This window comes from Mustelus asterias, chromosome 2 (genome assembly GCF_964213995.1).
Source record: "Mustelus asterias chromosome 2, sMusAst1.hap1.1, whole genome shotgun sequence".
NCBI classification, from domain to species: Eukaryota; Metazoa; Chordata; class Chondrichthyes; order Carcharhiniformes; family Triakidae; genus Mustelus; species Mustelus asterias.
The window spans coordinates 10,669,278-10,696,111 of record NC_135802.1 but is presented as its reverse complement, the minus strand read 5'-3'; the positions used below and the strand labels follow the sequence as shown (position 1 = coordinate 10,696,111).

The 26,834-nt window shown below is 47.0% G+C and overlaps 1 protein-coding gene and 1 pseudogene across 1 annotated transcript in view; one reads left to right on the top strand and one right to left on the bottom strand.

Moving 5' to 3' along the window:
- mindy4 (MINDY lysine 48 deubiquitinase 4) overlaps nt 1-22,692 on the bottom strand; it is a 130,651-nt gene extending 107,959 nt beyond the window's left edge. Inside the window, exons 1-4 of the mRNA XM_078231229.1 lie at nt 22,589-22,692; nt 16,559-16,611; nt 14,481-14,587; nt 1,150-1,266 (exon numbers count right to left, since the gene is read on the bottom strand). Of these exons, the coding sequence (XP_078087355.1) occupies nt 1,150-1,266; nt 14,481-14,587; nt 16,559-16,601 (267 nt within the window). The 5' untranslated portion in view covers nt 16,602-16,611; nt 22,589-22,692. The remainder of the gene's footprint in view (nt 1-1,149; nt 1,267-14,480; nt 14,588-16,558; nt 16,612-22,588) is intronic.
- LOC144504241 (E3 ubiquitin-protein ligase CCNB1IP1 pseudogene) lies at nt 17,159-18,152 on the top strand (annotated as a pseudogene).
- Nucleotides 22,693-26,834: the final 4,142 nt, after the last annotated feature.

Sequence of the window (26,834 nt, the reverse complement as noted above, 5' to 3'; positions counted from 1 at the left end):
AAGGAGGGTCACTCATGCAGCCCACTCACCTGCCTAGGTCATCATGGTGTTAAATCAATGGAGCCCTCTCTAACTCCTCACCATCACTGATATCAGCAATTTGTGATGTTCTGAGATAGTGAAAGGCACTAGAGTGCAAGTTCTTTTCCAACTGAGTTCATAAGCTTTATAAAGCAGACAGATTTAGAAAACAAGAGTTTGGTGCTCATTAAGGGTACGAGATCAAGCTCAAGGATATTAAGGTTTCAAAGCAGGCAGCTGGCCAGGAGAGCAAGATCAGAATAGTCAAGTCTAGATGGAGCAAACACATGGGTGATGTTTCAATCGCTGTTGAGCTAAGATTTTTTTATTCATTCATGGGACATGGGCGTCGCTGAATGGGCCAGCATTTATTGCCTATCCCTAGTTGCCCTTGGAGGGCAGTTGAGAGTCAACCACATTGCTGTGGCTCTGGAGCCACATGTAGGCCAGACCGGGTAAGGACAGCAGATTTCCTTCCCTAAAAGGCATTAGTGAACCAGATGGGTTTTTCCGACAATCGACAATGGTTTCATGGTCATCAGTAGATTCTTAATTCCAGATATTTTTTATTGAATTCAAATTTCACCATCTGCCGTGGCGGGATTCGAACCCGGGTCCCCAGAACATGAGCTGAGTTTCTGGATTAATAGTCCAGCGATCACAGCATTAGGCCATCGCCTCCCCTTTGAGATGAGATGGAGGTGGATGATGTGGTGAAAGGAGGCTGTCTTGACGATTACAAGTTGTCTGGTGTCAAGACTATCCTGGAAGTTGTGGGTTTTTCCAGTGTAAACTCTCACGGAAGGTGGAAATTATGGTGTAAGCTGGTGCCAGGCCATCAGGGGACCTGCAGGTCAGCAGAATCAACTCATGCTGAGGGCAATGATTACAGAGTGGGCGAGAGCCAAATCACCACAGGGCCTGTGGGTTTCCAGTGTAGACTCTTAGTGCAAGTGGAAATTACAGAGGGGAGCTGGTGTCAGAGTGTCATCACTTGGTTAGGAAAACAATGTGGCTTTCACATAGCTCAAATCGAAGCAGGAGGTATTCTGAGCACACCAGAAATGTTATGTTTAAAATTATGTATCTTTCTTACGGTGCAGACAATCAAAAAAGAAAAACATTCACCTTCTTCTGAATGATGCCGTATCTTAACTCAGGTAGGTCGTTAAAGGTGAAACTCTGTATCTTCCACTCCTCAGCAAAGCAGGAAAAACTGGACCCAAATAGAAGATTTTTCAACTGCTGTAAACAAAATCATAGCACGGTTACAGCACAGAAACAGGGCATCCAGCTCACCCACCGGCCACAGGCAGGAATTTGTTTTAATCAGTTAAACTGTCTACTTGAAACACGATAAATTTCAAGGAAGGTTGCAACTGGCCCATTTAAGTTCATCCGTAAGATACATGACTGTCTGATAAATCATGGCATTGAATTCCATTTCGCCTCTGTTACTTGGTGTAGCGAAAGGATATACATTCAATTCAATTAGCAACAGAACTCTAGGGAGATGAGAAGAGCCTTGATTTAAAATGTGGCTTGAAGGGCTGAATGGCCTGCCTCTGTTCTATTTCCTTTTGGTCATTGTTAAACACAGTTGTTTGATCTGAAATGGTACTTTTTTTTTCATTCGTGGACGTGGGCGTCAAATTGATTTGGTACTAATTTTCAAAGGTAACTGGATAAACATAAGAACTAGGAGCAGGAGTGGGCAATTTATTCCCTCTAGCCTGCTCCGCCATTCAATACCATCATGGCTGATCTCATCTCGGTCTTATCTCCATCATCCTGCCCACTCCCCATAACCCTACATCCCGTTACTAATTAAAAGCCTATCTATCCCACAGATATCGCCCCACCCTCACAACATATCTGTCCCCCTTATCCACCCACCCCGCCCCCCGCTACCAGACCGATCGCGACCCACTGTCCTCCTTCCCCCCCTGCACCGATCGCCCGCAGAGTGGCAGCGGACCCACCTGCCCCTGTCCCCCCCACCAGAGATCCAAATGGCCTCGCTCCTCCTCCCTCTCCCCTCCCCAAACAGAGATGATCTGACGATATTGAAATAGTGTAGGTTAGATGGGCTTTAGATTGGTTTCACAGGTCGGCGCAACATCGAGGGCCGAAGGGCCTGTACTGCGCTGTAATGTTCTATGTTCTATCTCCTCCACAAATTTGTTTAGTGTTCCGGCGTCCAGTGCACTCTGTGGCAGAGAATTCCACAGATCCATGACCCTTTGGGTGAAGTCATTCCTCCTCATTTCTGTTTTAAATCTGCCACGCCTTAGCCTCAAACTATGGCCTCCCATTCTAGAGTGTCCAACAATGGGAAACATCCTCTCTGCATCCACCCTGTGAATCCCCTTTAGCTTCCTATATACCTCAATTAGATAAAGTCTGGAAAAAGGAAAGATCAGCAGGCCACAGGGAAAGAGCAGGAAGAGTGGGGTTAATTAGATAGTTCTCTCAAAAGAACCCAAACAGGTATAATGGCCTGAATGGTTTCTTCTGCTCTGTATCATTCTACGATCCTAAGAACAAACAATTAAACTCAGTTGACGTTCCTCGCTCTATTTTAACAGACAATCTCGTAAAAGCAAAATAACAAACTTGTCTTCATAGAAATCATAGAAACCCTACAGTGCAGAAGGAGACCATTCAGCCCATCGAGCCTGCGTCATCAACAATCCCACCCCGGCCCTATCCCTGTAACCCCAAGTATTTACCATGTTGAAGTTAAAGGTTATTTATTAGTCACAAGTAGGCTTACATTAACACTGCAATGAAGTTACTATGAAAATTCCCTAGTCGCCTGTTCGGGTACACTGAGGGAGAATTTAGCACGGCCGATGCACCTAACCAGCACGTCTTTGGACTGTGGAAGAAAACCAGAGCACCCGGAAGAAACCCTCACAGACATGAGGAGAATGGGCAGACTCCTTACAGACAGTGACCCAAGGCTGGACTTGAACCCGGGTCCTTGGTGCTGTGAGGCAGCAGTGCTAACCACTGTGCCACCATCCTTGTATTACCAAATTTGAATTTGAAGACACTTCCTGTGTAGTGGATATCTTACTGACGCAATCAGTCAAGACTGTTGTCAGGATGCTAGAATCAGCAACCAAACAGACAACCAGTCAATGTGTGTTGTCTTAGTTGATTGCGGGAGGAACATGTTGATCAGAGGACAAAGTGGGACTTTTCATCCGAGATGTGGTACTCTAACATTGCATCACTGTCTCAGCACTGTACTGTACACAATATGTCCACCAGTTCCAGAAATGAGGCCTGTGATTGAGGTGAAGATGCTGCTAACGGAGCCAAGCTATATTTAATTTTGTTCCACTAATCACCTTCATTGAGCTATATTCCAATATTCCAGTTAAAATACCAGGACTCTATTTGCTTTTTTGATTGCTTTGTCTCATGGGTCTGGGTATTGCAAGTCAGTTCTTTAGACTCTTTTTAGAACACCTTATGCTAACCAAATTCAAGTCACTACGCACTTGGGTGGTATATCTTTGAGAACCTTGTGTGATATTTTACCTGCCCGAAAACCTACACTGAAAACCTGAAGTAAAAAATTCCTGGCAGCTTGGTCAACAATAGATTATTAATATTTCAGGTGAAAGCTTTCAACTGGACATCCAAATCTTTCGACTTGCCATTACTGTTAGACTGTTAGAGATGTTGACTGACCTAGAGTCATAGAGGTTTACAGCATGGAAACAGGCCCTTCGGCCCAACTTGTCCATGCCGCCCTTTCTTTTTTAAAATCCCTAAGCTAATCCTAATTGCCCGCGTTTGGCCCATATCCCTCTATACCCATCTTATCCATAGAAACATAGAAACCCTACAGTGCAGAAGGAGGCCATTCGGCCCATCGAGTCTGCACCGACCACAATCCCACCCAGGCCCTACCCCCACATATTTTACCCACTAATCCCTCTAACCTACACATCCCAGGACTCTAAGGGGCAATTTTTAACCTGGCCAATCAACCTAACCCGCACATCTTTGGACTGTGGGAGGAAACCAGAGCACCCGGAGGAAACCCACGCAGACACGAGGAGAATGTGCAAACTCCACACAGACAGTAACTGTAACTATCTAAATGCTTTTTAAAAGACAAAATTGTACCCGCCTCTACTACTACCTCTGGCAGCTTGTTCCAGACACTCACCATCCTCTCTGTGAAAAAATTGTCCCTCTGGACACTTTTGTATCTTTTCCCTCTCACCTTTAACCTATGCCCTCTAGTTTGCTTTATTCCAGTATTTGCATATTCTCACGGGTTTTGGGCTTGGGCCTTACTATCCCCACCCCTCACCTCAACCAAAGTGCTTAGAGAATAATCCCAATATGTTCACCAGAGATTGAACCTGCCTCCACCGCACTTCCAGGCAGTGCACTCCAAGCCCTAACCACTAACTGTATGAAAAAGATTTTTCTCACATCACATATGCTTCTTTCACAAAACACTTTAAATTTGTGTCCTCTCGTTCCCGATCCTTTTATGAGCGGGAATAGTTTCTCCCTCTCTACTCTGTTCAGCGCCCCCATGATTTTGAACATCTCTATCAAATCTCCTCTTAGCCTTCTTCTCTCCAAGGAGAACAGTTCCAACCTCTCCATAACGACACTGACAACAGGCAATGAATTCAAGTTCAGGTCATCAAAAGGGTTGAATAAACAATCACTGGAGTTTGCACATTCTCCCCGTGTCTGCGTGGGTTTCCTCCGAGTGCTCCAGTTTCCTCCCACAGTTTAAAGATGCGCTGGTTGGGTGCATTGGTCATGTTAAATTGTCCCTTAGTGTCCCAGGATGCGTAGGTTAGAGGGATTAGTGGGGTAATTATGTGGGGTTAAGAGGATAGCAATGATGTGGAGATGCCGGCGTTGGATTGGGTTGGGCACAGTAAGAAGTCTCACAACACTAGGTTAAAGTCCAACAGGTTTATTTGGTATCACAAGCTTTCGGAGCACTGATCCTTCATCAGGTGAGTGATGGTTTAATGGATAGACTCACCTGATGAGGGAGCAGTGCTCTGAAAGCTTGTGATAACAAATAAACTTGTTGGACTTTAACCTGGTGTTGTGAGACTTCTTAAGGGGATAGGGCCGAGGTGATATTGTTGTCGGTGCAGACTTGATGGGCCGAATAGCCTCCTTCTGCACTGTAGGGATTTTATATCTGCTGTATCCTCATAACTGAAGTTCCTCATCCCTGGAACCATTCTTGTAAACCTCTTCCACACTCTCTCCAATGCATTCAGATCTTTCTTGTAGTGTGGAGCCCTGAACTGTTCACAATACTCCAGCTGAGGTCTGACTAATGTCTTGTATATTGTTCAGAATGAACAGCAGCTTAGGGCACAGTTGCAAGTGTGGCTGTTAAAGCTACTGCTCTGTGACAACAAAGACAAAGGTTAGAGTGTAGGTTAGAGGAATTAGTGGGAAATATGTAGGGATATGGGGGTAGGGCCTGGGTGGGATTGTGGTCGGTGCAGACTCGATGGGCCGAATGGCCTCTTTCTGTACTGTAGGGTTTCTATGATTTCTATGAAAATATACATGTGTATAAATATGCCCCACAGGCTAAATCATGTGACTGCTGAAATCAGACCTTAAATACCTCAGAGTGATCACTCCCCAGAGTGATCTACATAGTATAGATGATACTATATAAAAATATAGTATCATCTTGTTTACTATCCATTAAACCAATAACACTTCCATATGAAACCTCCACTTATACAAAATACAGAGACAGGCATTACGATGGATTCTTTGCTCAGGATCAGACATCCACTACACAATGCATAGTTAAGGCAATGGTTTAATTTAGGAACTACAGACACTATCTCTCCCAATCCTCAACTGGTGACTCTGCCGAAGGAACAAAAAATGAAGAAACTCCTAAGTCTGATGAACATTCTCCACTGAGAGTTAGCTGATCGCCTGAGAGATTAAAACTGGGCTCACATCCACATCCTCACATTTTCAGCCAGGGCTCGGTGGGTAAGACTCTCACCTTGGTCGGAAAATTGTGGGTTCAATTCCCAGTCTGGAGATTGGACACAAAGTCTAGCCTGACACTCCCAGTACAATGCTGAGGGGGGGGGAAGGGTGGTCTTTCAGATGAGACGTTAAACCATGGCCCCTCTGTCCCCTGATGGGCACACAAGATTCCATGGCACTGTGTCAAAGAAAGTATAATGTCCTGACTATGATGTGGAGATGCCGGCGTTGGACTGGGGTGGGCGCAGTAGGATGATTCACAAGATCAGGTTAAAGTCCAACAGGTTTATTTGGTATCACGAGCTTTCGGAGTGCTGCTCCTTCCTCAGGTGAGTGGAGAGTTGGGTTCACAAACAGGGCATATTTGAACAGAGACACAATTGCAAGGTAATGGTGGGAATAATGTAGGGAGGAGCTACACGATAAATGGAAGAACCATAAAGGGTGTAGAGACGCAGAGGGACCTGGGTGTGCAAGTCCACAGATCTTTGAAGGTGACGTCACAGGTGGAGAAGGTGGTGAAGAAGGCGGTGAAGAAGGCATATGGCATGCTTGCCTTTATAGGACGGGGCATAGAGTATAAAAGTTGGGGTCTGATGTTGCAGATGTATAGAACGTTGGTTCGGCCGCATTTGGAATACTGCGTCCAGTTCTGGTCGCCACACTACCAGAAGGACGTGGAGGCTTTGGAGAGAGTACAGAGGAGGTTTACCAGGATGTTGCCTGGTATGGAGGGGCTTGGTTATGAGGAGAGATTGGGGAAACTGGGGTTGTTCTCCTTGGAAAGATGGAGGATGAGGGGAGACTTAATAGAGGTGTATAAAATTATGAAAGGCATAGATAGGGTGAACGGTGGGAAGCTTTTCCCCGGGTCGGTGGTGACGTTCACGAGGGGTCATAGGTTCAAGGTGAAGGGGGGGAGGTTTAACACAGATATCAGAAGGACATATTTTACACAGGGGGTGGTGGGGGCCTGGAATGTGTTGCCGGGCAAGGTGGTGGAGGCGGACACACTGGGAACGTTCAAGACTTATCTAGACAGCTATATGAACGGAGTGGGAATGGAGGGATACAAAAGAGTGGTCTAGTTTGGACCAGGGAGCGGCGCGGGCTAATTGTTCTTTGTTTCTCGTTTCAAGGCTTCATTCTATGATCATCTTGCTGGTGCCAGTACAGAGCGAGACTGCGGATAGTTGGGAACCTGTCTCGGGGGCAGGGAATTCAGATGGTGTTCGTAAAGCAGAAGTGGAAATGAATAGGGTTGGGAAGCATTTTCTGATCAGGGCCAGTGTGATCTCCTGGACTCGTTTCGATCGCCACAGGGGGTCGGAGAGGAATTTCCCAGATTTTTTTTTCCCCATATTGGCCCTGGGGTTTTTCACTCTGGGTTTTCGCCTCTCCCTGAAGATCACATGGTCTGGAATGGGGGGGTGGGGGTGAGTTAATAGGTTGTAATGAACAAAGCATCGTAGCTGTGAGGGACAGCTCGGTGGATAGGATATTAGGATGTAGATAGGCTGGAAAATTGGGCGGGGATCCTGGATTCAGGATTCAATCCTGGACCGGGGAGCGGCGCGGGCTTGGAGGGCCGAAGGGCCTGTTCCTGTGCTGTATTGTTCTTTGTTCTTTCTTTGTAATGGTTGGAATGTGAGTCTTTACAGGTACAGATGTCCGCATGCATGAGGACGGCTCAACCGGGATCTTGGGTTCATGTCACACTATGTGTAACCCCCACCATTTGGCCTGGGCTTGCAAAATCCTACTAACTGTCCTGGCTTGGGACAATTCACACCTCTTTAACCTGTGATTATCCCTCTCTCCACTCACACTGTCTGTACCTGTAAAGACTTGATTACATGTAAAGACTCACATTCCAACCATTATCTTGCAATTGTGTCTTTGTCTATATATGCCGTGTTTGTGAACCCACCTCTCCACTCACCTGATGAAGGAGCAGCACTCCGAAAGCTCATTATACCAAATAAACCTGTTGGACTTTAACCTGGTGTTGTGAGACTTCTTACTGTGTCTTAACTATGTGAGGGGTTGTGGGCTTTAACAGAAAGAACAGCAACGGTTTGTATACGTAGATTCAAATTAACACACAACAGGTTTTATTGAAAGGGATGTTCTCAGTACTGCACAGAATGCAAAAAAGAACGTAAAATAGCAGCCTCTCCAACACCCTAATGACATCACCATCAGATCATGTGACCACCTCTTAAAGCAACTTTCAACCCTTTTAAATATACAACAGAAAGGTAGGGTATTTCTCACCGGTGTCCTGTATTCAACCACAATCTGCAACCTCACGGCCCAAGCATGCTCCAACTTTACCATTACTACCAAGCCAGGAAATCAACCCTGGTTCAATGAAGGGTGCATTAAAAATTGAGGTATCAAACCGGTGAAACCACTAGTGGGGTGGCATGGTGGCACAGTGGTTAACATTGCTGCCTCTCAGCGCCAGGGACCCGGGTTCAATTCTTCGGGTCACTGTCTGTGTGGAGTTTGCACATTCTCCCCGTGTCTGCGTGGGTTTCCTCTGGGTGCTCCGCTTTCCTCCCACAGTCTAAAGATGTGCGGGTTAGATTGATTGACCATGCTAAATTGACCCCGGTGTCAGGGGGGATGAGCAGGGTAAATATGTCGGGTTACTGGAATAGGGCCTGGGTGGGATTGTGGTCGGTGCAAACTCGATGGGCCGAATGGCACCCTTCTGCACTGTCGGGATTCTATGATTCTACTGTGGGTACAAGAGCAGGTCAGAGGCTGGGAATACTGCAGCGAGTAACTTACCTCCTGACTCCCCAAAGCCTGTCCACCCATCTACAAGACACAAGTGAGGAGTGTAGGATAAATACTCTCCACTTGCCTGGATGAGTGCAACTCCAAAACACTCAAGACGCCTTATGCCATTGAGGATAAAGCAGTCTGTTTGAGTGACACCCCCTCCACTACCGACACACAATGGCAGCAATGTACACCATCTAGAAGAGGCATTGCAGGAACTCACCAAGGTTCCGTTGACAGCACCTTCCAAACCTATGACCATTGCCATCTAGAAGAACAAGGGCAGCAGATACATGGGAACACCACCACCTGCAAGGTCACCTTCAAATCACTCACCATCCTGACTTGGAAATATATCACCGTTCCTTCACTGTCGCTGAGTCAAAATCCTGGAACTCCCTCCCTAACAGCACTGTGGTGTACCTACACCTCAGTGACTGCAGCGGTGCAAGTTGGCAGTTCACCACCAGCATCCCAATGGCGATTAGGAATGGGTAATAAAAGCTGGCATAGCCGGTGACACTCCGATACCATCAGAAACGAGGAATTATAAAATTGAACATCGAAAATACAACTTTTGGATTATTCTGAATAGTCCAAATGACCTTCCACATTCAGAACTGTTTAGTGAATTTTATTTAGAATTTAAATTTGAAGGAAACATTTCACAGAATCGCAGAGTTGTCAGAGTGCAGAAGGAACCAATTCGGCCCATTGTGTCCACAACGGCTCTCCAAATGAGCGGGTTAGGTGGATTGGCCGTGCTAAATTGTCCCTTTGTGTCAGGGGGACTAGGAGGGTAAATATGTGGGGTTACAGGGATAGGGCCTGGGTGGGATTGTGGTCAGTGCGGACTCGATGGGCCAGATGGCCTCCTTCTGCACTGTAGGAATTCTATGATTTTGAAGAATTTGCTTTCTCTGATAAAACGTGTCTACAACGGCTCTCCAAATGAGCAATTCATCTCGTGCCATTCTCCTGTCTTTTCCCCATAACTCTGCACACCCATCTTCTTCAGATAATCTAATTTCCTTTTGAATACCTTGATTGAACCTGCCTCCATCACACTGCCAGGCATCGCTGCGTGAGAACGTCTCGAGTCATATCGCTTTTGCTTCTCTTGCCAATTACTTTAAATCTGTGCCCTCTCGTTTTTGATCCATTCACAGTGGGAACAGTTTCTCCCGGTCTACTCTCCCTAGACCCCATGCCAAACCTCCTCTCAGCCTTCGCTTCTCCAAGAAAAACAATTCTAAATTCTATCTTCACAATCAAAAGTTCCTTATCTCTGGAACCATTCTTGTGAATCTTTTCTGCACTCTCTTCAATGCCTTCCTAAAGTGTGGAGCCCAGAATTGGACACAATACTCCAACTAATGCCAAACTAGTGTCTTATACAAGTTCAACAGAACTCATTGACCTTGCACTCTATGCCTCTATCAATAAAGTCTAGGATACTGTACGTTTTATTAACTGCTGAGTCATGTCCTGCCACCTTCACTGATTTATATACATATACGCCCAGTTCCGTCTGCTCCCTTTAGAATTGTACTCCTATTTTGTATTGTCTCTCTGTGCTCTTTTGCCAAATTAGTAACTTCACATTTTTCCACATTCAACCTCATCTGCCCGCCCATTTCACAAACTTGTCTGTGTCCCTTTGAAATCCTACACTATCATAGAGACATAAAAAACTACAGCACAAAACAGGCCCTTCAGCCCCACAAGTTGTGCCGAACATATCCCTACCTTTTAGGCCTACCTATAACCCTCCATCCTATTAAGTCCCATGTACTCATCCAGAAGTCTCTTAAAAGACCCTATTGAGTTTGCCTCCACCACCACTGACGGCAGCCGATTCCACTCGCCCACCACCCTCTGTGTGAAAAACTTCCCCCTAAGATTTCCCCTGTACCTACCCCCCAGCACCTTAAACCTGTGTCCTCTCGTAGCAGCCATTTCCTCCCCCCAGTTTACAATGCCTCCAGGTTTTGCATCATCCACAAATATTAAAATGATGCCCTGTACATCAAGGTCTCGGTCATTAATATGCATCAGGAAAAGCAAAGGGTCCTAATACCCACCCCTGGGGAACTCTACTACAAACCTTCCCCCAGTCCTAAAACATCCATTAACCACTGCTCTCTGCCACTCAGCTCATTTGTATCCATGTTGCTATTGTCTCTTTTATTCCATGGACGGTAACTTTGCTCAATGGTGGTCGGGCAGCACTTTCATCCAGTTTGCAGATACACTTCTTTTGCCAATAAAACTGCTCCAGCTAACCGGAATTGTCTTCTTTCTTCAAATGTGTTTGTCTTTATCCCCCTTTACATATCCATTTTATCAGAGAAAGCAAAATCTTCAAAATCATAGAATTCCTACAGTGCAGAAAGAGGCCATCTGGCCCATCGAGTCTGCACTGACCACAATCCTACCCAGGTCCTATCCCTGTAATCCCACATATTTACTCTCCTAGTCCCCCTGACATGAAGGGACAATTTAGCACGGCCAATCCACCTAACCCGCACATCTTTGGACTGTGGGAGGAAACTGGAGCACCCGGAGGAAACCCACGCGGACATGGGGAAAACGTGCAGACTCTGCACAGACAGTGACCCAAGCCGGGAATCGAACCCGGGTCCCTGGCGCTGTGAGGCAGCAGTGCTAACCGCTGTGCCACCATGCCGCCCACAATGAATCAGAACTTAAAAATCAGAAAAACACTGAATCAGCTCGCAACTAATCCTTTTTCAAACAAGAGGGCAACACGTATTTCGCATTGTAATGAAAATTTGGGTGGGAAGGGGCAGGGGATGTGGGGGTGGAACATTGGGGGTGATAGTGTTAGGTTTTGGGGAGACGGGTGATTTAAGTGCACCCAAAGCAGTGGCAAGTGGGCAGAATGATTGCTCCATGTGGCCTGCCACTTGAGCCAAATTCTACATTGGACGCTATGGAAGGGAGGCCAAGCAGGCACCTCTCTCCCACCACAAACTGCCTGATCTGCCACATAGTCAACAATCCCACCCACATCCACACCCGGGTTTCCTCCGGGTGCTCCAGTTTCCTCCCATACTCCGAAGATGTGCGAGTTAGGTTGATTGGCCATGCTAAATTGCCCCTTAGTGTCAGGGGGACGAGGAGGACTAGAAGGGCCAAATGACCTCCCCCTGCTCCTATCTTCTATGTTTTTATGTTTCTATCCCCCAGTGCTGCAAGTACACAATCCAAGGTCAATTGCTCTTGATGAGTGAAAGCATTTAATAAAACAAAATTTGATTTTTTTAAGTTCCTTACTTGCCCATTTCCGTTTTATGATCAACTTATTTCAATAACAATGTGCATCGAGCCACGTCCCAGGACAACTCACGGGCACAGCAAAAGAATCTTACACCAAGCCAGTCAAGATGTTAAGGAAGGTGACGAGACACTCGGTAAACAATGTTGGTTTAATGGAGCATGAGGCAGAGAATTCCAGAGCTTAGGCCCAGCCAACCGAAGGCACAGCCAACAATGGAAGAGTGATGGAAACTGGGAATGCACAGGAGGCAAGATGAGGAGGAACACAGTGATCCCTGGGCTCTGTAGGGTTAGAGGAGATCAGAAGGGGCAAGGTTGTGGAGAGAATTGAAAAGAAGGGTGAGAGTTTTAAAATCAAGAGATTGCTCAACTGGGATCCACTGTTTGCTTACAATCACAGGGTGATGGGTTAAGAGCTTCGCACAAATGAGGTAATGTGCAGCAGAGATTTGGGGCGGCACAGTGGTTAGCACTGCTGCTTCACAGCGCCAGAGACCTGGGTTCAATTCCTGGTTTGGGTTACTGTCTGTGTGGAGTCTGCACCTCCACCCCGTGTCTGCGTGGGTTTCCTCCGGGTGCTCCAGTTTCCTCCCACTGTCCAAAGATGTGTGGGTTAGGTGGATTGGCCATGCTAAATTGCTCCTTAGTGTCAGGGGGACAAGCCAGGGTAAGTACATGGGGTTATGGGGATAGGGCCTGGGTGAGATTGTGGTGAAGACTTGATGGGCCGAATGGCCTCCTTCTGCACTGTAGGGATTCTATGAGTTCAGATTTATGGAGATCCCAAGGTGAGATGTTGGCCAGGAATGTGCATGAATCAAAGACCATCCTGCCCAAGGTGGACACCCATCTCCCAAGGCTAAAGCCCAGAACATGAATGGTTGGTGTGAAAAATGTCTACAAAAAGAAACCAGGCCTGTACTAATGGACTCCTGGCACTTGCCACCAATTTAAAAACAGTTTCAAGAAAGATGAAAATTGTGAATACAACCTCACTCTTGGAGGCGCATTTCCATCTTAGATTGTGAGAGAAGTCACAAAGAAAGTATGTGCAGCAGGCTGCCAGATTCCATAGGTGACTGCAAGGACAAAGCACCCATGATAATCTAACAATGCATTGGCCCTCAGGCTCATCCACGTGCTGGATTTCTGGCCACCCAGCCTGTCTCTAGATAGAGTCAGGACTGAAATACAGGCTGCGGCTTTGGTCAGGAGAGGAATCATCAGAGAATGATAGAATCCCAACAGTGCAGAAAGGGGCCACTTGACCCATCGAGTCTGCACTGACCACAATCCCACCCAGGCCCTATTCCCGTAACCCCACATATTTACCCTGACACTAAAGGGCAATTTTGCATCGCCAATCACCTAACCCGCAAACTTTGAAGTGTGGGAGGAAACCAGGACACCCAAAGGAAACCCACACAGACACGAGGAGAACATGCGAACTTCTCACCGTGTCCCGAGGCCGGATTTGAACCCAGGTCCCTGGCGCTGTGAGGCAGCAGTGCTAATCACTGTGCACCATGCCATAAGAAATAGGAGCAGAATTAGGCCACTCGGCTCATTGAGTCTGCTCTGCCATTCAATCATGGCTGATTTTTTTCTCATCCCCATTCTCCTGCCTTTCCCATAACCCTGATCCCCTTATTAATCAAGAACCTATCTATCTCTGTCTTAAAGACACTCAATGACCTGGCCTCCACAGCCTTCTGTGGCAAAGAGTTCCACAGATTCACCACTCTCTGGCTGAAGAAGTTCCTCCTCATCTGTGTTTTAAGGGATCATCTCTTTAGCCTGAGGTTGTGCCCTCTGGTTCTAGTTTTTCCTACTAGTGGAAACATCCTCTCCACGTCCACTCTATCCAGGCCTCGCAGAATCCTGTAAGTTTCAATAAGATCCCCCCCCTCACCCTTCTAAACTCCAACGAGTACAGACCCAGAGTCCTCAACAGTTCCTCATACGACAAGCTCTTCATTCTTCAGGGATCATTCTTGTGAACCTCCTCTGGGCCCTTTCCAAGGCCAACATATCTTTCCTTAGATATGGGACCCAAAACTGCTCACAATACTCCAAATTGTGCCATGGAGTGGGCACCACAGCTAGATCCAGACTTAACGCAACATCTGCACTCTTTAAATAGCGGCGTTGGTGAGGAGATCGGGAAGAGAAACTTGAATCAATTTCCCCCAATGCTAACTCAGGGGCACTGAGTCTAAGATTGATACATTTGCCATTGCTCCACTGAAAGCAGAGCTGAAAGACTTTGTAAAGTGTATGGTGATAAACATCAGATCAATTTAAAACATCAAAAGAATGCCGACGAAATAACTTACCACCGCCAGAGGCAGGTCAATAGGTTTAGAGTCAATGTGGTGTTTACGAAGAGAACATGCGGGTAGAATCTCATCAATTTCTTCCAAATCATCGTCATCAATGTCAGCTGAAAAATAAATCAAACTTTCAGATTGCACGGAGAATGACAATAAATATATTTAGCTAAATATGTATACAAGGTGTTCTCATTCCTAGCAGTCTCCAGAGAAGTGACTTGCATGACACGAAACAGGCCACACTGATGCTTGACAATAACTACAGGCAATTAACTATGAGAAGTTACTGAAGTGGACAAAATAATTGGGGTCACGAAGCATTTAAGTGCATTTCTGGGGGAAGAAGGGTTGAGTGAGAGATAAACAGATCCTAATTTTACTGGCAGGGCCGCCCGAGGCTCGTTAAGATCACGCCCGAGTCCAACAGAGAATGCCATTCTGCGAGCCTCGCCCACCCTGGTTTCGGCCGTGCCGGTAAAATCAGGGCCAAAGTTTGGAATGGTCTCAGAAAGTTAAATTTAAGCTTCTTTATTTCATGTCACAAGTAGGCTTACATGAACACCGCAATGAAGTTACTGTGAAAATCCCCCAGTCACCACACTCCGGCGCCTGTTCGGGTACACTGAGGGAGAATTTAGCACAGCCAATGCACCTAACCAGCACGTCTTTCGGACTGTGGGAGGAAACCGGAGCACCCGGAGGAAACCCACGCAGACACGGGGAGAACGTGCAGACTCCACACAGACAGTGACCCAAGCCGGGAATCGAACCAGGGTCCCTGGTGCTGTGAGGCAGCAGTGCTAACCACTGTGCCACCACGTGGGACTGTTCGGACCTAATGGCCTTTGCTTGCGGTTCAAAGTTCTTCTACTCCAATGTTTGTCGGAAGAATCCAATACAGCAGTTACTTGATCTAATATTGCAATGTTGCTGATCCACACTGACCCGCTATAAATGTTTTATTGGATATGGGTGTCGCAGGCTGGCCAGCACTTTTTGTCCTTGAGAAGGTGGTGGTGATCTGGCTTCTTGAACCATTGCAGTCCCTGTACTGAGGGTTGCTGATATGGAGGGAATTCCAGGATTTTGTGATGTAAAAACATACAGTAGAAATTCATTCTTATTGGTAATTTAATTTTTCAACATATATTGATAAAATAAAGCAATTAAGTAAACATGGCACCTCCGCTGAAGAGCTAAGGCGACACGGTGGCACAGTGGTTAGCATTGCTGCCTCACAGCGCCAGGGACCTGGGTTCAATTCCCAGCTTGGGTCACTGTCTGTGTGGAGTTTGCACATTCTCCCCGTGTCTGCGTGGGTTTCCTCCGGGTGCTCCAGTTTCCTCCCACAGTCCAAAAGACGCGCTGGTTAGGTGCCTTGGCCATGCTAAATTCTCCCTCGGTGTACCCAACAGGGAGCGTGGCGACAAGGGGATTTTCATTGCAGTGTTAATGTAAGCCTACTTGTGACACTAATAAATAATAAATAAACTAACCACTGCTCTGGATGAGTTGCACCCTAGCAGAACTAGAGAAACTGGGGAAGCTATAACAGGGGCAATATTACATCTGCAGTACATGCAGCAAAGTCATCAGTAAAGAGAATAGCATCAAAGCATTGGTGAACAGCTAAGAAGAGGAAGCGAGACGGCGAGCGGGCGGGGCGAGCGGGCAGGAGTGAGTGAGTGTGCTGGGGAGGGAGAGGGGCGAGAGAGAGAGAGATAGAGGGAGTGTGAGTGAATGGGCAGGCGAGGGGGCAGAGAGAGAGAGAGAGAGAGAAAGAGGGCGGGCGTGGAGAGAGCGGGTGGGCAGGGGATGGAGAGAAAGAGGGAGAGAGACAGAGTGGGCGGGTAGAGGGAGAGAGTGGGAGAGAGAGTAGGCGGGCCGCGGAGGGAGGGGGAGCAAGAGGGAGAGAGAGAGAGAGAGTGCGCGGGCAGGGGAGTGGGGGGTAGGGGAGAGAGAGAGAGATGGGGAGAGAGAAAGCAAGTGGGCATGGGAGGATATTATTTAAACAATGTTGCAAAACATGCGAATGGTATCTCCAGATCTACAGATGATTCAGAATGGTTTATAAACAGTACCTATCTGTAGTCGTTCTATCAGCTGATTTTCAGGAGCACACATAGGGGACTTCCTGGAAAGCAAAAGCAAGCTGTTATTCTATGTAAGGGTAGCCAGGATTATCTGATGTGATAATGCGCAGATTACCGTTAGATAAAGACACATGCAGGTTCACTTTTCACACTAAACCCATTTCAAAACATACCTCCCCACCTTCCCGGCAAATGTCAGTCATTGTGCTAATAACATGTGAGCTTGCACACAAACACCTCATTCTGAGAGAGACACAGCCGGAGTGAGTATGGGTATTGGGAATTTGGAGCATCGTGGGAATTCGGCGCAGAGGGAGAGAGGTACTCTTGGTATTTTTCCAACTTAAATCTTTAGAGTGGCCTTGCCCTGCTGTAGCAGTAGGGGCTACAAGGGAGAATGTTGACTGGTAAGTAGTGGGTAAGCAGTTCAACACCTTTAAGGTTCTGTGGTCTGAGGACTGGCCCAGTGCACTTGAACAGTAGGGTGAAAAGACCCAGGTCTGGTGAACGGGTGCAGAGTGTCATCCCAGCAAGCGTCCCAGACAGGGGCAGGGAGGGGTCCCAAGAGGAGGAGTTTTTTGGGTTGCCATGGCAATGAGAGAGGATGTGCTGCTGTGTAGCTTCGCCCGGTGCCAGGCCAAGCTGTCCGGCTTCGCCTGGGTCACCGCCTGCTCGTGCATCTTCTGCAACCGGCGTGGCAGCGGCGAGTTCAGCCGTTCGGCCGCCCTCTGCCCAGCCTGCGAGAGCGCCCAAGCCAGCAAGCTGGACATTGTCCGCACCGAGCTCAGCCCCTCCGAGGGGTACAAGGCCACAGTGTTGTCCAGCTTGAGGCCTGAGCTCACCCTGGGCATCATAGAAATCATAGAAATCATAGAAACCCTACAGCGCAGAAGGAGGCCATTCGACCCATCGAGTCTGCACCGATCACAATCCCACCCAGGCCCTACCCCCACATATTTACCTGCTAATCCCTCTAACCTACACATCCCAGGACACTAAGGGGAAATTTTTAACCTGGCCAATCAACCTAACCCACACATCGTGTCCCGGGCACTGGCCTTCTGGACATACCAGATCCACCAGGAACGGATGTGCCAGGAGTATGCCTACAGCAAGGCAGAGGGCCGGCTGAAGCAGATGGAGAGGCTGTACACACCCAGCAGATCCAGGGCAAGGACATGGAAGTGAGAAACAGTCGCAGCGAGGTGTCCTCGCTGAAGAAGCTACTGGAGGAATACAAGAAGCACAGCGAGATCTCCGAGAAACTGATGGAGGGGAAGCGGCAGCATCAGAAGCTACAAGGCCTGCGTAACATGGCCGTGAGCAGCGAGGGGGATGCAGCAGTGGCAGGAGGATCTCCTGGAGCTCTCTACGGCTTCCCTCCAAGCGGGATGTCCAGTTTGTTCCCACGGAGACCCCCATGAGGAAGGGGTCCGGCGAGGGTGAATTCCATCTCTGGCCATCGTTGTTCGGCTTGCCAATACCCAACGGCACAGATTCTCTCTGGGTGATGGGCGAGCCCATTCTCACCAACACCAGACCTCCAGGGGCCAGCAGCTCCTTCAAGATGAAGGAGATGTGAATGTGCCTTGGCAGAGTGGGAGGGTGGAAGAGATGGAGAGGACATCCTGAGTCCAGAGGCCCAGGGACCGGCAGTAATGCCAGCCACAGGTCAGAACTTACACGGTCGCCTCCTCCTTCCTGGGATATCCAACCCAGTGTCACAGCCTACTGTCCCACCCCGAACAGCTCGCAGCGACATTCACCCATTAGGGTGCCCTTTGCTTAATGCAGTAGCGACCAAATCTAACACTTGGAACTGGTCGGCGTGACAATCAGCATACATTCTGTGCTGGATGGCAGGTCGCCTTTTGGTTGCAGGCTGTAAACTGTTGGTAGCGGCCAGTTCCTGTTGGCCTATCTCCCTCTCCCTCCACCCCCAGTGCGGATCTGTCAGAGCTGAGGACTGGTTGTTCTCCAGTCTCCCGCATTTCACTGTGTTGCTTTTGTCCTTTCAAAGGTTCAATGAATAAAACTTTCTTGCCCTTAAAAAAAAGACTTCCAGAGAAGGGAAAAAAACAGAAACAGGTCCATGTTAAGTCAAGAAAAAGAGAGGAGCAAGGAAACAGACTCCAATTAGAGAGAACGGCTGCAGGAAGAAAGCTTCAAATGAAGTGGGCTCAGAGGAAGTCCCTGGTACCATAGAACCATAGAACATTACAGCACAGAAACAGGCCTTTTGGCCCTTCTTGCCTGTGCCGAACCATTTTTCTGCCTAGTCCCACTGACCTGCACCTGGACCATATCCCTCCACACCCCTCTCATCCATGAACCCGTCCAAGTTTCTCTTAAATGTTAAAAATGAGCCCGCATTCACCACCTCATCTGGCAGCTCATTCCACACTCCCACCGCTCTCTGTGTGAAGAAGCCCCCCCTAATGTTCCCTTTAAACTTTTCCGCCCTCACCCTTAACCCATGTCCTCTAGTTTTTTTCTCCCCTAGCCTCAGTGGAAAAAGCCTGCTTGCATTCACTCTATGTATACCCATCATAATTTTATACACCTCTATCAAATCTCCCCTCATTCTTCTACACTCCAGGGAATAAAGTCCTAACCTATTCAACCTTTCTCTGTAACTCAGTTTCTCAAGTCCCAGCAACATCCTTGTGAACCTTCTCTGCACTCTTTCAACCTTATTAATATCCTTCCTGTAATTAGGTGACCAAAACTGCACACAATACTCTAAATTCGGCCTCACCAATGTCTTATACAACCTCACCATAACATTCCAACTCTTATACTCACTACTTTGATTTATAAAGGCCAATGTACCAAAAGCACACTTTACGACCCTATCGACCTGTGACGCCACTTTTAGGGAATTATGTATCTGTATTCCCAGATCCCTCTGTTCTATTGTACTCTTCAGTGTCCTACCATTTACCTTGTATGTTCTACCTTGGTTTGTCCTTCCAAAGTGCAATACCTCACACTTGTCTGCATTAAACTCCATCTGCTATTTTTCAGCCCATTTTTCTAGCTGGTCCAAATCCCTCTGCAAGCTTTGAAAACCTTCCTCACTGTCCACTACACCTCCAATCTTTGTATCAGCAGCAAACTTGCTGATCCAATTTATCACATCATCATCCAGATCATTGATACAGATGACAAACAACAATGGACCCAGCACTGATCCCTGTGGCACACCACTAGTCACAGGCCTCCACTCAGAGAAGCAATCCTCCACAACCACTCTCTGGTTTCTTCCATTGAGCCAATGTCTAATCCAATTTACTACCTCTCCATGTATATCTAGCAACTGAACCTTCCTGACTAACCTCCCATGCGGGACCTTGTCAAAGGCCTTGCTGAAGTCCATGTAGACAACATCCACTGCCTTCCCTTCATCCACTTTCCTGGTCGTCTCACTATAGGAAGGATGTGGAAAAGATTGAAATGGTGCAGAGGAGATTTACAAGGATGTTGCCTGGATTGAGCGACATGCCTTATGAGGATAGGCTGAGGGAGCTCGGTCTTTTCTCCTTGGAGAGACGAAGGATGAGGGGAGACCTAATAGAGGTGTATAAGATGTTGAGAGGCATAGATCGGGTGGACTCTCAGAGGCTTTTTCCCAGGGTGGAAATGGCTGCTACAAGAGGACACAGGTTTAAGGTGCTGGGGGATAGGTACAGGGGAAATGTTAGGGGGAAGTTTTTCACACAGAGGGTGGTGGGTGAGTGGAATCGGCTGCCGTCAGTGGTGGTGGAGGCAAACTCAATAGGGTCTTTTAAGAGACTCCTGGATGAGTACATGGAGCGTAATAGGATGGAGGGTTATAGGTAGGTCTAGAAGGTAGGGATGTGTTCAGCACAACTTGTGGGCCGAAGGGCCTGTTTGTGCTGTAGTTTTTCTATGTTCAATGTTCTATGTTCTAACCTCCTCAAAAAACTCTAATAGATTGGTTAAACATGACCTACCACGCACAAAGCCATGTTGACTCTCCCTAATAAGTCCCTGTCTATCCAAATATTTGTAGATCCTATCTCTTAGTACTCCTTCCAATAATTTACCTACTACTGACGTCAAACTTACCAGCCTATAATTTCCCGCATTAATTTTTGAGCCTTTTTTAAACAACGGAACAACATGAGCTATTCTCCAATCATCCAGCACCTCACCCATGGATACCGACATTTTAAATATATCTGCCAGGGCCCCTGCAATTTCAACACGAGTCTCCTTCAAGGTCCAAGGGAATACCCTGTCCGGTCCTGGGGATTTATCTACTCTGATTTGCCTCAAGACAGCAAGCACCTTCTCTCCTTTAATCTGTATAGGTTCCATGACCTCCCTACTTGTCTTATTTCCATAGACTCCATGCCAGTTTCCTTAGTAAATATGGATGCAAGAAACCCATTTAATATCTCCCCCATTTCTTTTGGTTCCATACATAGCCGACCACTCTGATCTTCAAGAGGACCAATTTTATCCCTTACTATCCTTTTGCTCTTAATATACCTGTAGAAGCTCTTAGGATTATCCTTCACCTTGTCTGCCAAAGCAACCTCACGTCTTCTTTTAGCCCTCCTGATTTCTTTCTTAAGTAGTTTCTTGCACTTTTTATACTCCTCAAGCATCTTATTTGCTCCCTGTTGCCTATACATGTCATACATCTCTCTCTTCTTCTTTATCAGCGTTCCAATATCCCTCGAGAACCAAGCTTCCTTATTCTTATTCACTTTGCCTTTATTCCTGACAGGAACATACAAACTCTACACTCTCAAAATTTCTCCTTTGAAGGCCTCCCACTTACCATTCACATCCTTGCCAGAGAACAGCCTGTCCCAATCCATGCTTTTTAGATCCTTTCTCATTTCTTCAAATTTGGCCTTTTTCCAGTTTAGAACCTCAACCCGAGGAACAGATCTATCTTTATCCATGATCAAGTTGAAACTAATGGCGTTATGATCACTGGAACCAAAGTGTTCCCCTACACACACTTCCGTCACTTGTCCTAACTCGTTTCCTAATAGGAGATCTAATATTGCATCCTCTCTAGTTGGTACCTCTATATATTGATTTAGAAAATTTTCCTGAACATTTCACAAACTCCAACCCATCCAGACCCTTAACAGTATGGGAGTCCCAATCTATATGTGGAAAATTAAAATCCCCGACTATCACAACTTTATGTTTCCTGCAGTTGTCAGCTATCTCTCTGCAGATTTGCTCCTCCAATTTCCACTGACTATTGGGTGGTCTTTAATACAACCCCATTAATGTGGTCATACCTTTCCTGTTTCTCAGCTCCACTCATATGGCCTCGGTAGACAAGCCCTCTAATCTGTCCTGCCTGAGCACTGCTGTAACATTTTCCCTGACTAGCAATGCCAGCCCCCAACCCTTCATCCCTCTGCCTCTATCACGTCTGAAACATCGGAACCCTGGAACATTGAGCTGCCAGTCCTGCCCCTCCTGTAGCCAAGTTTCACTAATGGCTATAATGTCATAATTCCATGTGTCGATCCATGCCCTCAGCTCGTCTGCCTTCCCCACAATACTCCTGGCATTGAAATAGACACACCTCAGAAGATTATTACCACCACACACAACCCTTCTATTTGTGTTTTTGCATGAACTATTAACATCATTTATTTTCACCCCCACTCCACTATCTGCTCTGGCATTCTGGTTCCCATCCCCCTGCAAATCTAGTTTAAACCCTCCCCAATAACACTAGCAAACCTCCCTGCAGGTATATTGGTCCCCTTGTAGTTCAGGTATAACCCGTCTCTCTTGTACAGGTCCCACCTGCCCCAGGAATGGAAGAGGGCTAAAGAAAAGCCCTGAAGGTCGAAGGAGGCAACCAATGGTTGGTGACTCGTGCTGCAGGCCATTGGGGCAAAGGCACCCTTTTGGAGCAATGGTGTTTTGCTTGACGTAGCCAAAGAGCTGAAATTGTGCTCGAAAGAACTCAGGGATTTGGGAGAACAGAATCTAAAGAGACAACATTGAAACCTTGTGAGGTGGGCTATCGTTGAAGCTGCCTGAATTGAAGCTGCTTTTGGAGAGAATTGGAAGGCAAGATCTTCGCAAGTGAAAGCTGCAATCCCTCGTGAGAGAGACTGAGATCGCTGACCCACAATATTACAGACGCATGGGTGGGTCTTTGAAAATCCATGGAAGCTGTTGTGGTTGCAGCAGTCATTTATTACAGACCACAGATTGCATGTCAATTCACAGGCAGGTCATCCTGACCCTGACCTCTACAATACAAGACAGACATTGTAAATGGTTTTATCTCAACTTTCTTTGTATAGCAAAGTTTATTTTTGTTTGTTCAAAACCCCTGGAATCTTGCGGTTTACTGTATTAGCAAGTGTTTTGAATCTCAAACTCTGTCTATTTTAAACAAAATGTTATTGGTCTTTAATCAGATCTCACCAACAAACGTGGGTCTCTGGCCAAGGATTATGTACACTCTTCTTCAGATATTTACTTGAAATCAGATAAGTGTTTTCTCCAAAGATTGTGTTTCACGCTTGACACAACCACTGTAATCAAATAATTTATACATAGCTACCACAGTGTATTAATCAAAAGCAATGGAAACTAAATGGCTGAACAAATTCATTGGCTTGCAACTTGACAAATAGTTCCTGATTAGAGTCATGCTGTGGAACAGCTTTTCTTGCATTCTGCACTTCTAGTTTTTGTGCCATTTCCATCTGATCGCCCACACAGATAGCTGGCAGCAGGTTTCACAGAGCAATTACCACAAACACCACTTTGACAGATCTGGTCTTGCACGGATATACAAATAGGTGTATTTTCATATTAATAGCCCAAACTCTAAGGGGTGAATCGTAAACATAGAAACACAGAAGATAGGAGAAGGAGGAGGCCATTCGGCCCTTCGAGCCTGCTCCACCATTCATTAAGATCATGGCTGACCATCCAACTCAATAGCCTAATCCTGCTTTCTCCCCATAACCTTTGATCCCATTCGTCCCAAGTGCTATATCCAGCCGCCTCTTGAATACATTCAATGTTTTGGCATCAACTACTTCCTGTGGTAATGAATTCCACAGGCTCACCACTCTCTGGGTGAAGAAATGTCTTCTCATCTCTGCTCTAAGTGGTCTACCCCGAATCCTCAGACTGTGACCCTTGGTTCTGGGCTTCCCCCGCCATCGGGAACATCCTTCCTGCATCCACCCTGTCTAGTCCTGTTAGAATTTTATAAGTCTCTATGAGATCCCACCTCATTCGTCTGAACTACAGTGAAAACAATCCTAACCTAGTCAATCTCTCCTCGTACATCAGTCCCGCCATCCCCGGAATCAGCCTGGTAAACCTTCGCTGCACCCCCTCGAGAGCAAGAACATCCTTCCTCAGAAAAGGAGGCCAAAACTGCACACAATACTCTAGGTGTGGCCTCACCAAGGCCCTGTATAATTATAACAACACATCCCTGCTCCTGTACTCAAAACCTTTCACAATGAAGGCCAACATATCATAGAATCATAGAAACACTACAGTGCAGAAAGAGGCCATTTGGCCCATCGAGTCTGCACCGACCACAATCCCACCCAGGCCCTACCCCCATATCCCTACATATTTACCCACTAACCCTTCTAACCTACATATCTCAGGACACTAAGGGGCAAATTTAGCATGGCCAATCAACCTAACCTGCACATCTTTGGACTGTGGGAGGAAACCGGAGCACCCGGAGGAAACCCACGCAGACACGAGGAGAATGTGCAAACTCCACACAGTTGCCTTCATTTATCATTTGCCTTCTTTACCGCCTGCTGCACCTGCATGCTTACCTTCAGTGACTGGTGCACAAGGACACCCAGGTCCCGCTGCACACTCCCTTCTCCCAATTTACAGCCATTCAGGTAGTAATCTGCCTTCTTGTTTTTGCTTCCAAAGTGAATAAAGCAGACATGAGAGACATGGCTGGAGGTGGGTTAACACTTCACAATGTCTGAAACATAATTCAACGTGCTTCCAATGTGTCCACTGCTGTTTTAATTGACACAGATTGGGGGAAGGATAACCTGCTCAAGATGCGAGTCTGATGCCTCAGATTGAAATAGAATTTTAGATCCTGGATTCAAACCAGGTTCCATAGAGCTCAGGAACTCCAGCAGCCAAATGGAGGCACAGATGGTTAATCCAGCAGATATACTTTTCCAATTCAATCAAATCAAGTCCAATTCAGAGTCTCAACAAGTTGAGACATTTCCGATCCAGGCTGACAAGACAGGGTATGCGACCCTTTATCCTGTCTTGGGCCTGATCTACATGAGCCAAGCTGATTGGAGTAGGCCAAGACGTCTCCGCCCCCCAAGGCTTGATCTCACCCGCATCCCAGCCAAAAGGCCGAGATGCCGCTTTTAAAAATTACTTCATTTGAAAATGAAGCTTAAATGCAACCCAATGGCCACTACCAAGCGCAGCATCACCAGACTACACTTGATCTTAGCCAAAAGGCCGGGTTAATCCAGCAGATAAGTGCATTTCCAGCACTGCTTGTGAGCCAGAAGCAAAAGGAGTGCAATGCCACCTCCCCCGTCCCTTGCCATTCACCAACTACCTCACACCCCACCTTTCTCCGTGGTGTCTCAGTGCCCTTCGCAGCCCTGTGCAACCTTTGCTGGGGCAATAGCATGTTTCCAGGGTGTTGGGAGTCCTACACCACTCCAATCTTGATGAGCTAATGTAAATCGTTACATCAAGAATCTAAAGCCATCTGATCTTTAGTTGTCATTATGGGGAGGTGATATAGTCCTCAGCAAACCGGAACTGATGCTTGATGTGCTGGAGCAGAAGCTGTAATTATTTCACTTTCTTGAGTGGCCACATTCATTAGTTAAGGATTCATCTGCCATGGGCAAAATTAGACACTGAACCTGTTGCTATCACCATAAAAACGATGGAATCTTTCAATGACCGTGCCTACCAATGCCACGAAACTCAATCTCTCTCTTCCTCACACCTCTTTGCTCCCCGGCTGATTCCTAATAAGCCTTCCCGCCCAACAGATGGCAGCCCTTCAATCTGAAAGCTTTGATAAAGGGTCGTCTGGACTCGAAACGTCAGCTCTTTTCTCTCCTTACAGATGCTGCCAGACCCGCTGAGATCTTCCAGCATTTTCTCTTTTGGTTTCAGATTCCAGCATCCACAGTAATTTGCATTTAGCCCTTCAAACTGATTGGCTACCAACCAAAACAATGCTGGGAAAAAGAACTGAACTAAGATCCTGCCATTAAATTCTCTAAAACCTAGGCTACTAAGAGACCACCCCCGCCCCAACTCCAGGGAAAATACTATTGGGGCCCAATACTCAATTTGTTGGTCAAGTTGTGTGTTGCTCACTTCTTGGATAGCTTTCCTTCAAGATAATGCGTTAACGTAAAGCTGAAGTTTATTTATTAGTGTCACCAGTAGGCTTACATTAACACTGCAATGAAGTTACTGTGAAAACCCCCTAGTCGCCACACTCCGGCGCCTGTTCGGGTACACTGAGGGAGAATTTAGCACGGCCAATCCACCTAACCAGCACGTCTTTCGGACTGTGGGAGGAAACCGGAGCACCCGGAGGAAACCCATGCAGACACGGGGAGAACGTGCAGATTCTGCACAGACAGCGACCCAAGCCAGGAAGCAAACCCAGGTCCCTGGCGCTGTGAGGCAGCAGTGCTAACCACTATGCCAGCGTGCCGCTGCCCCGTTCCGAAGCCCAGACTGAGGTGTCCAGGAATTCCATAAACCAGGAATTTTGGTAACAGCATGATGGCTCTGGAAACACTTTGCTAACTTTTGAATCAGCAGGGAGAAACCAAGAGAAACAAAAGGAACCTTTTGCTTTTGCTCACTAACTGAGAAATGAGAGATACCAGCAGCCTCCATTTACTGTGTGATGTAATAAATAGCACCAAAGCACTTCACAGGAATGTTACCAAACAAAAATGTGGCATCTAGTCATGTAAGCAGATATTAGATTTGAGCGACTGAATGCTTGGTTGAAAGCTATGGGGTGGCACAGTGGTTAGCACTGCTGCCTCACAGCGCCAGGGACCCCGGTTCAATTCCCAGCTTGGGTCACTGTCTGTGCAGAGTTTGCACATTCTCCCCGTGTCTGCGTGGGTTTCCTCCGGTTCCCTCCCAGTCTGAAAGACGTGCTGGTTAGGGTGCATTGACCCGAATAGGCACCTGAGTGTGGCGACTAGGGGAATTTCACAGTAACTTC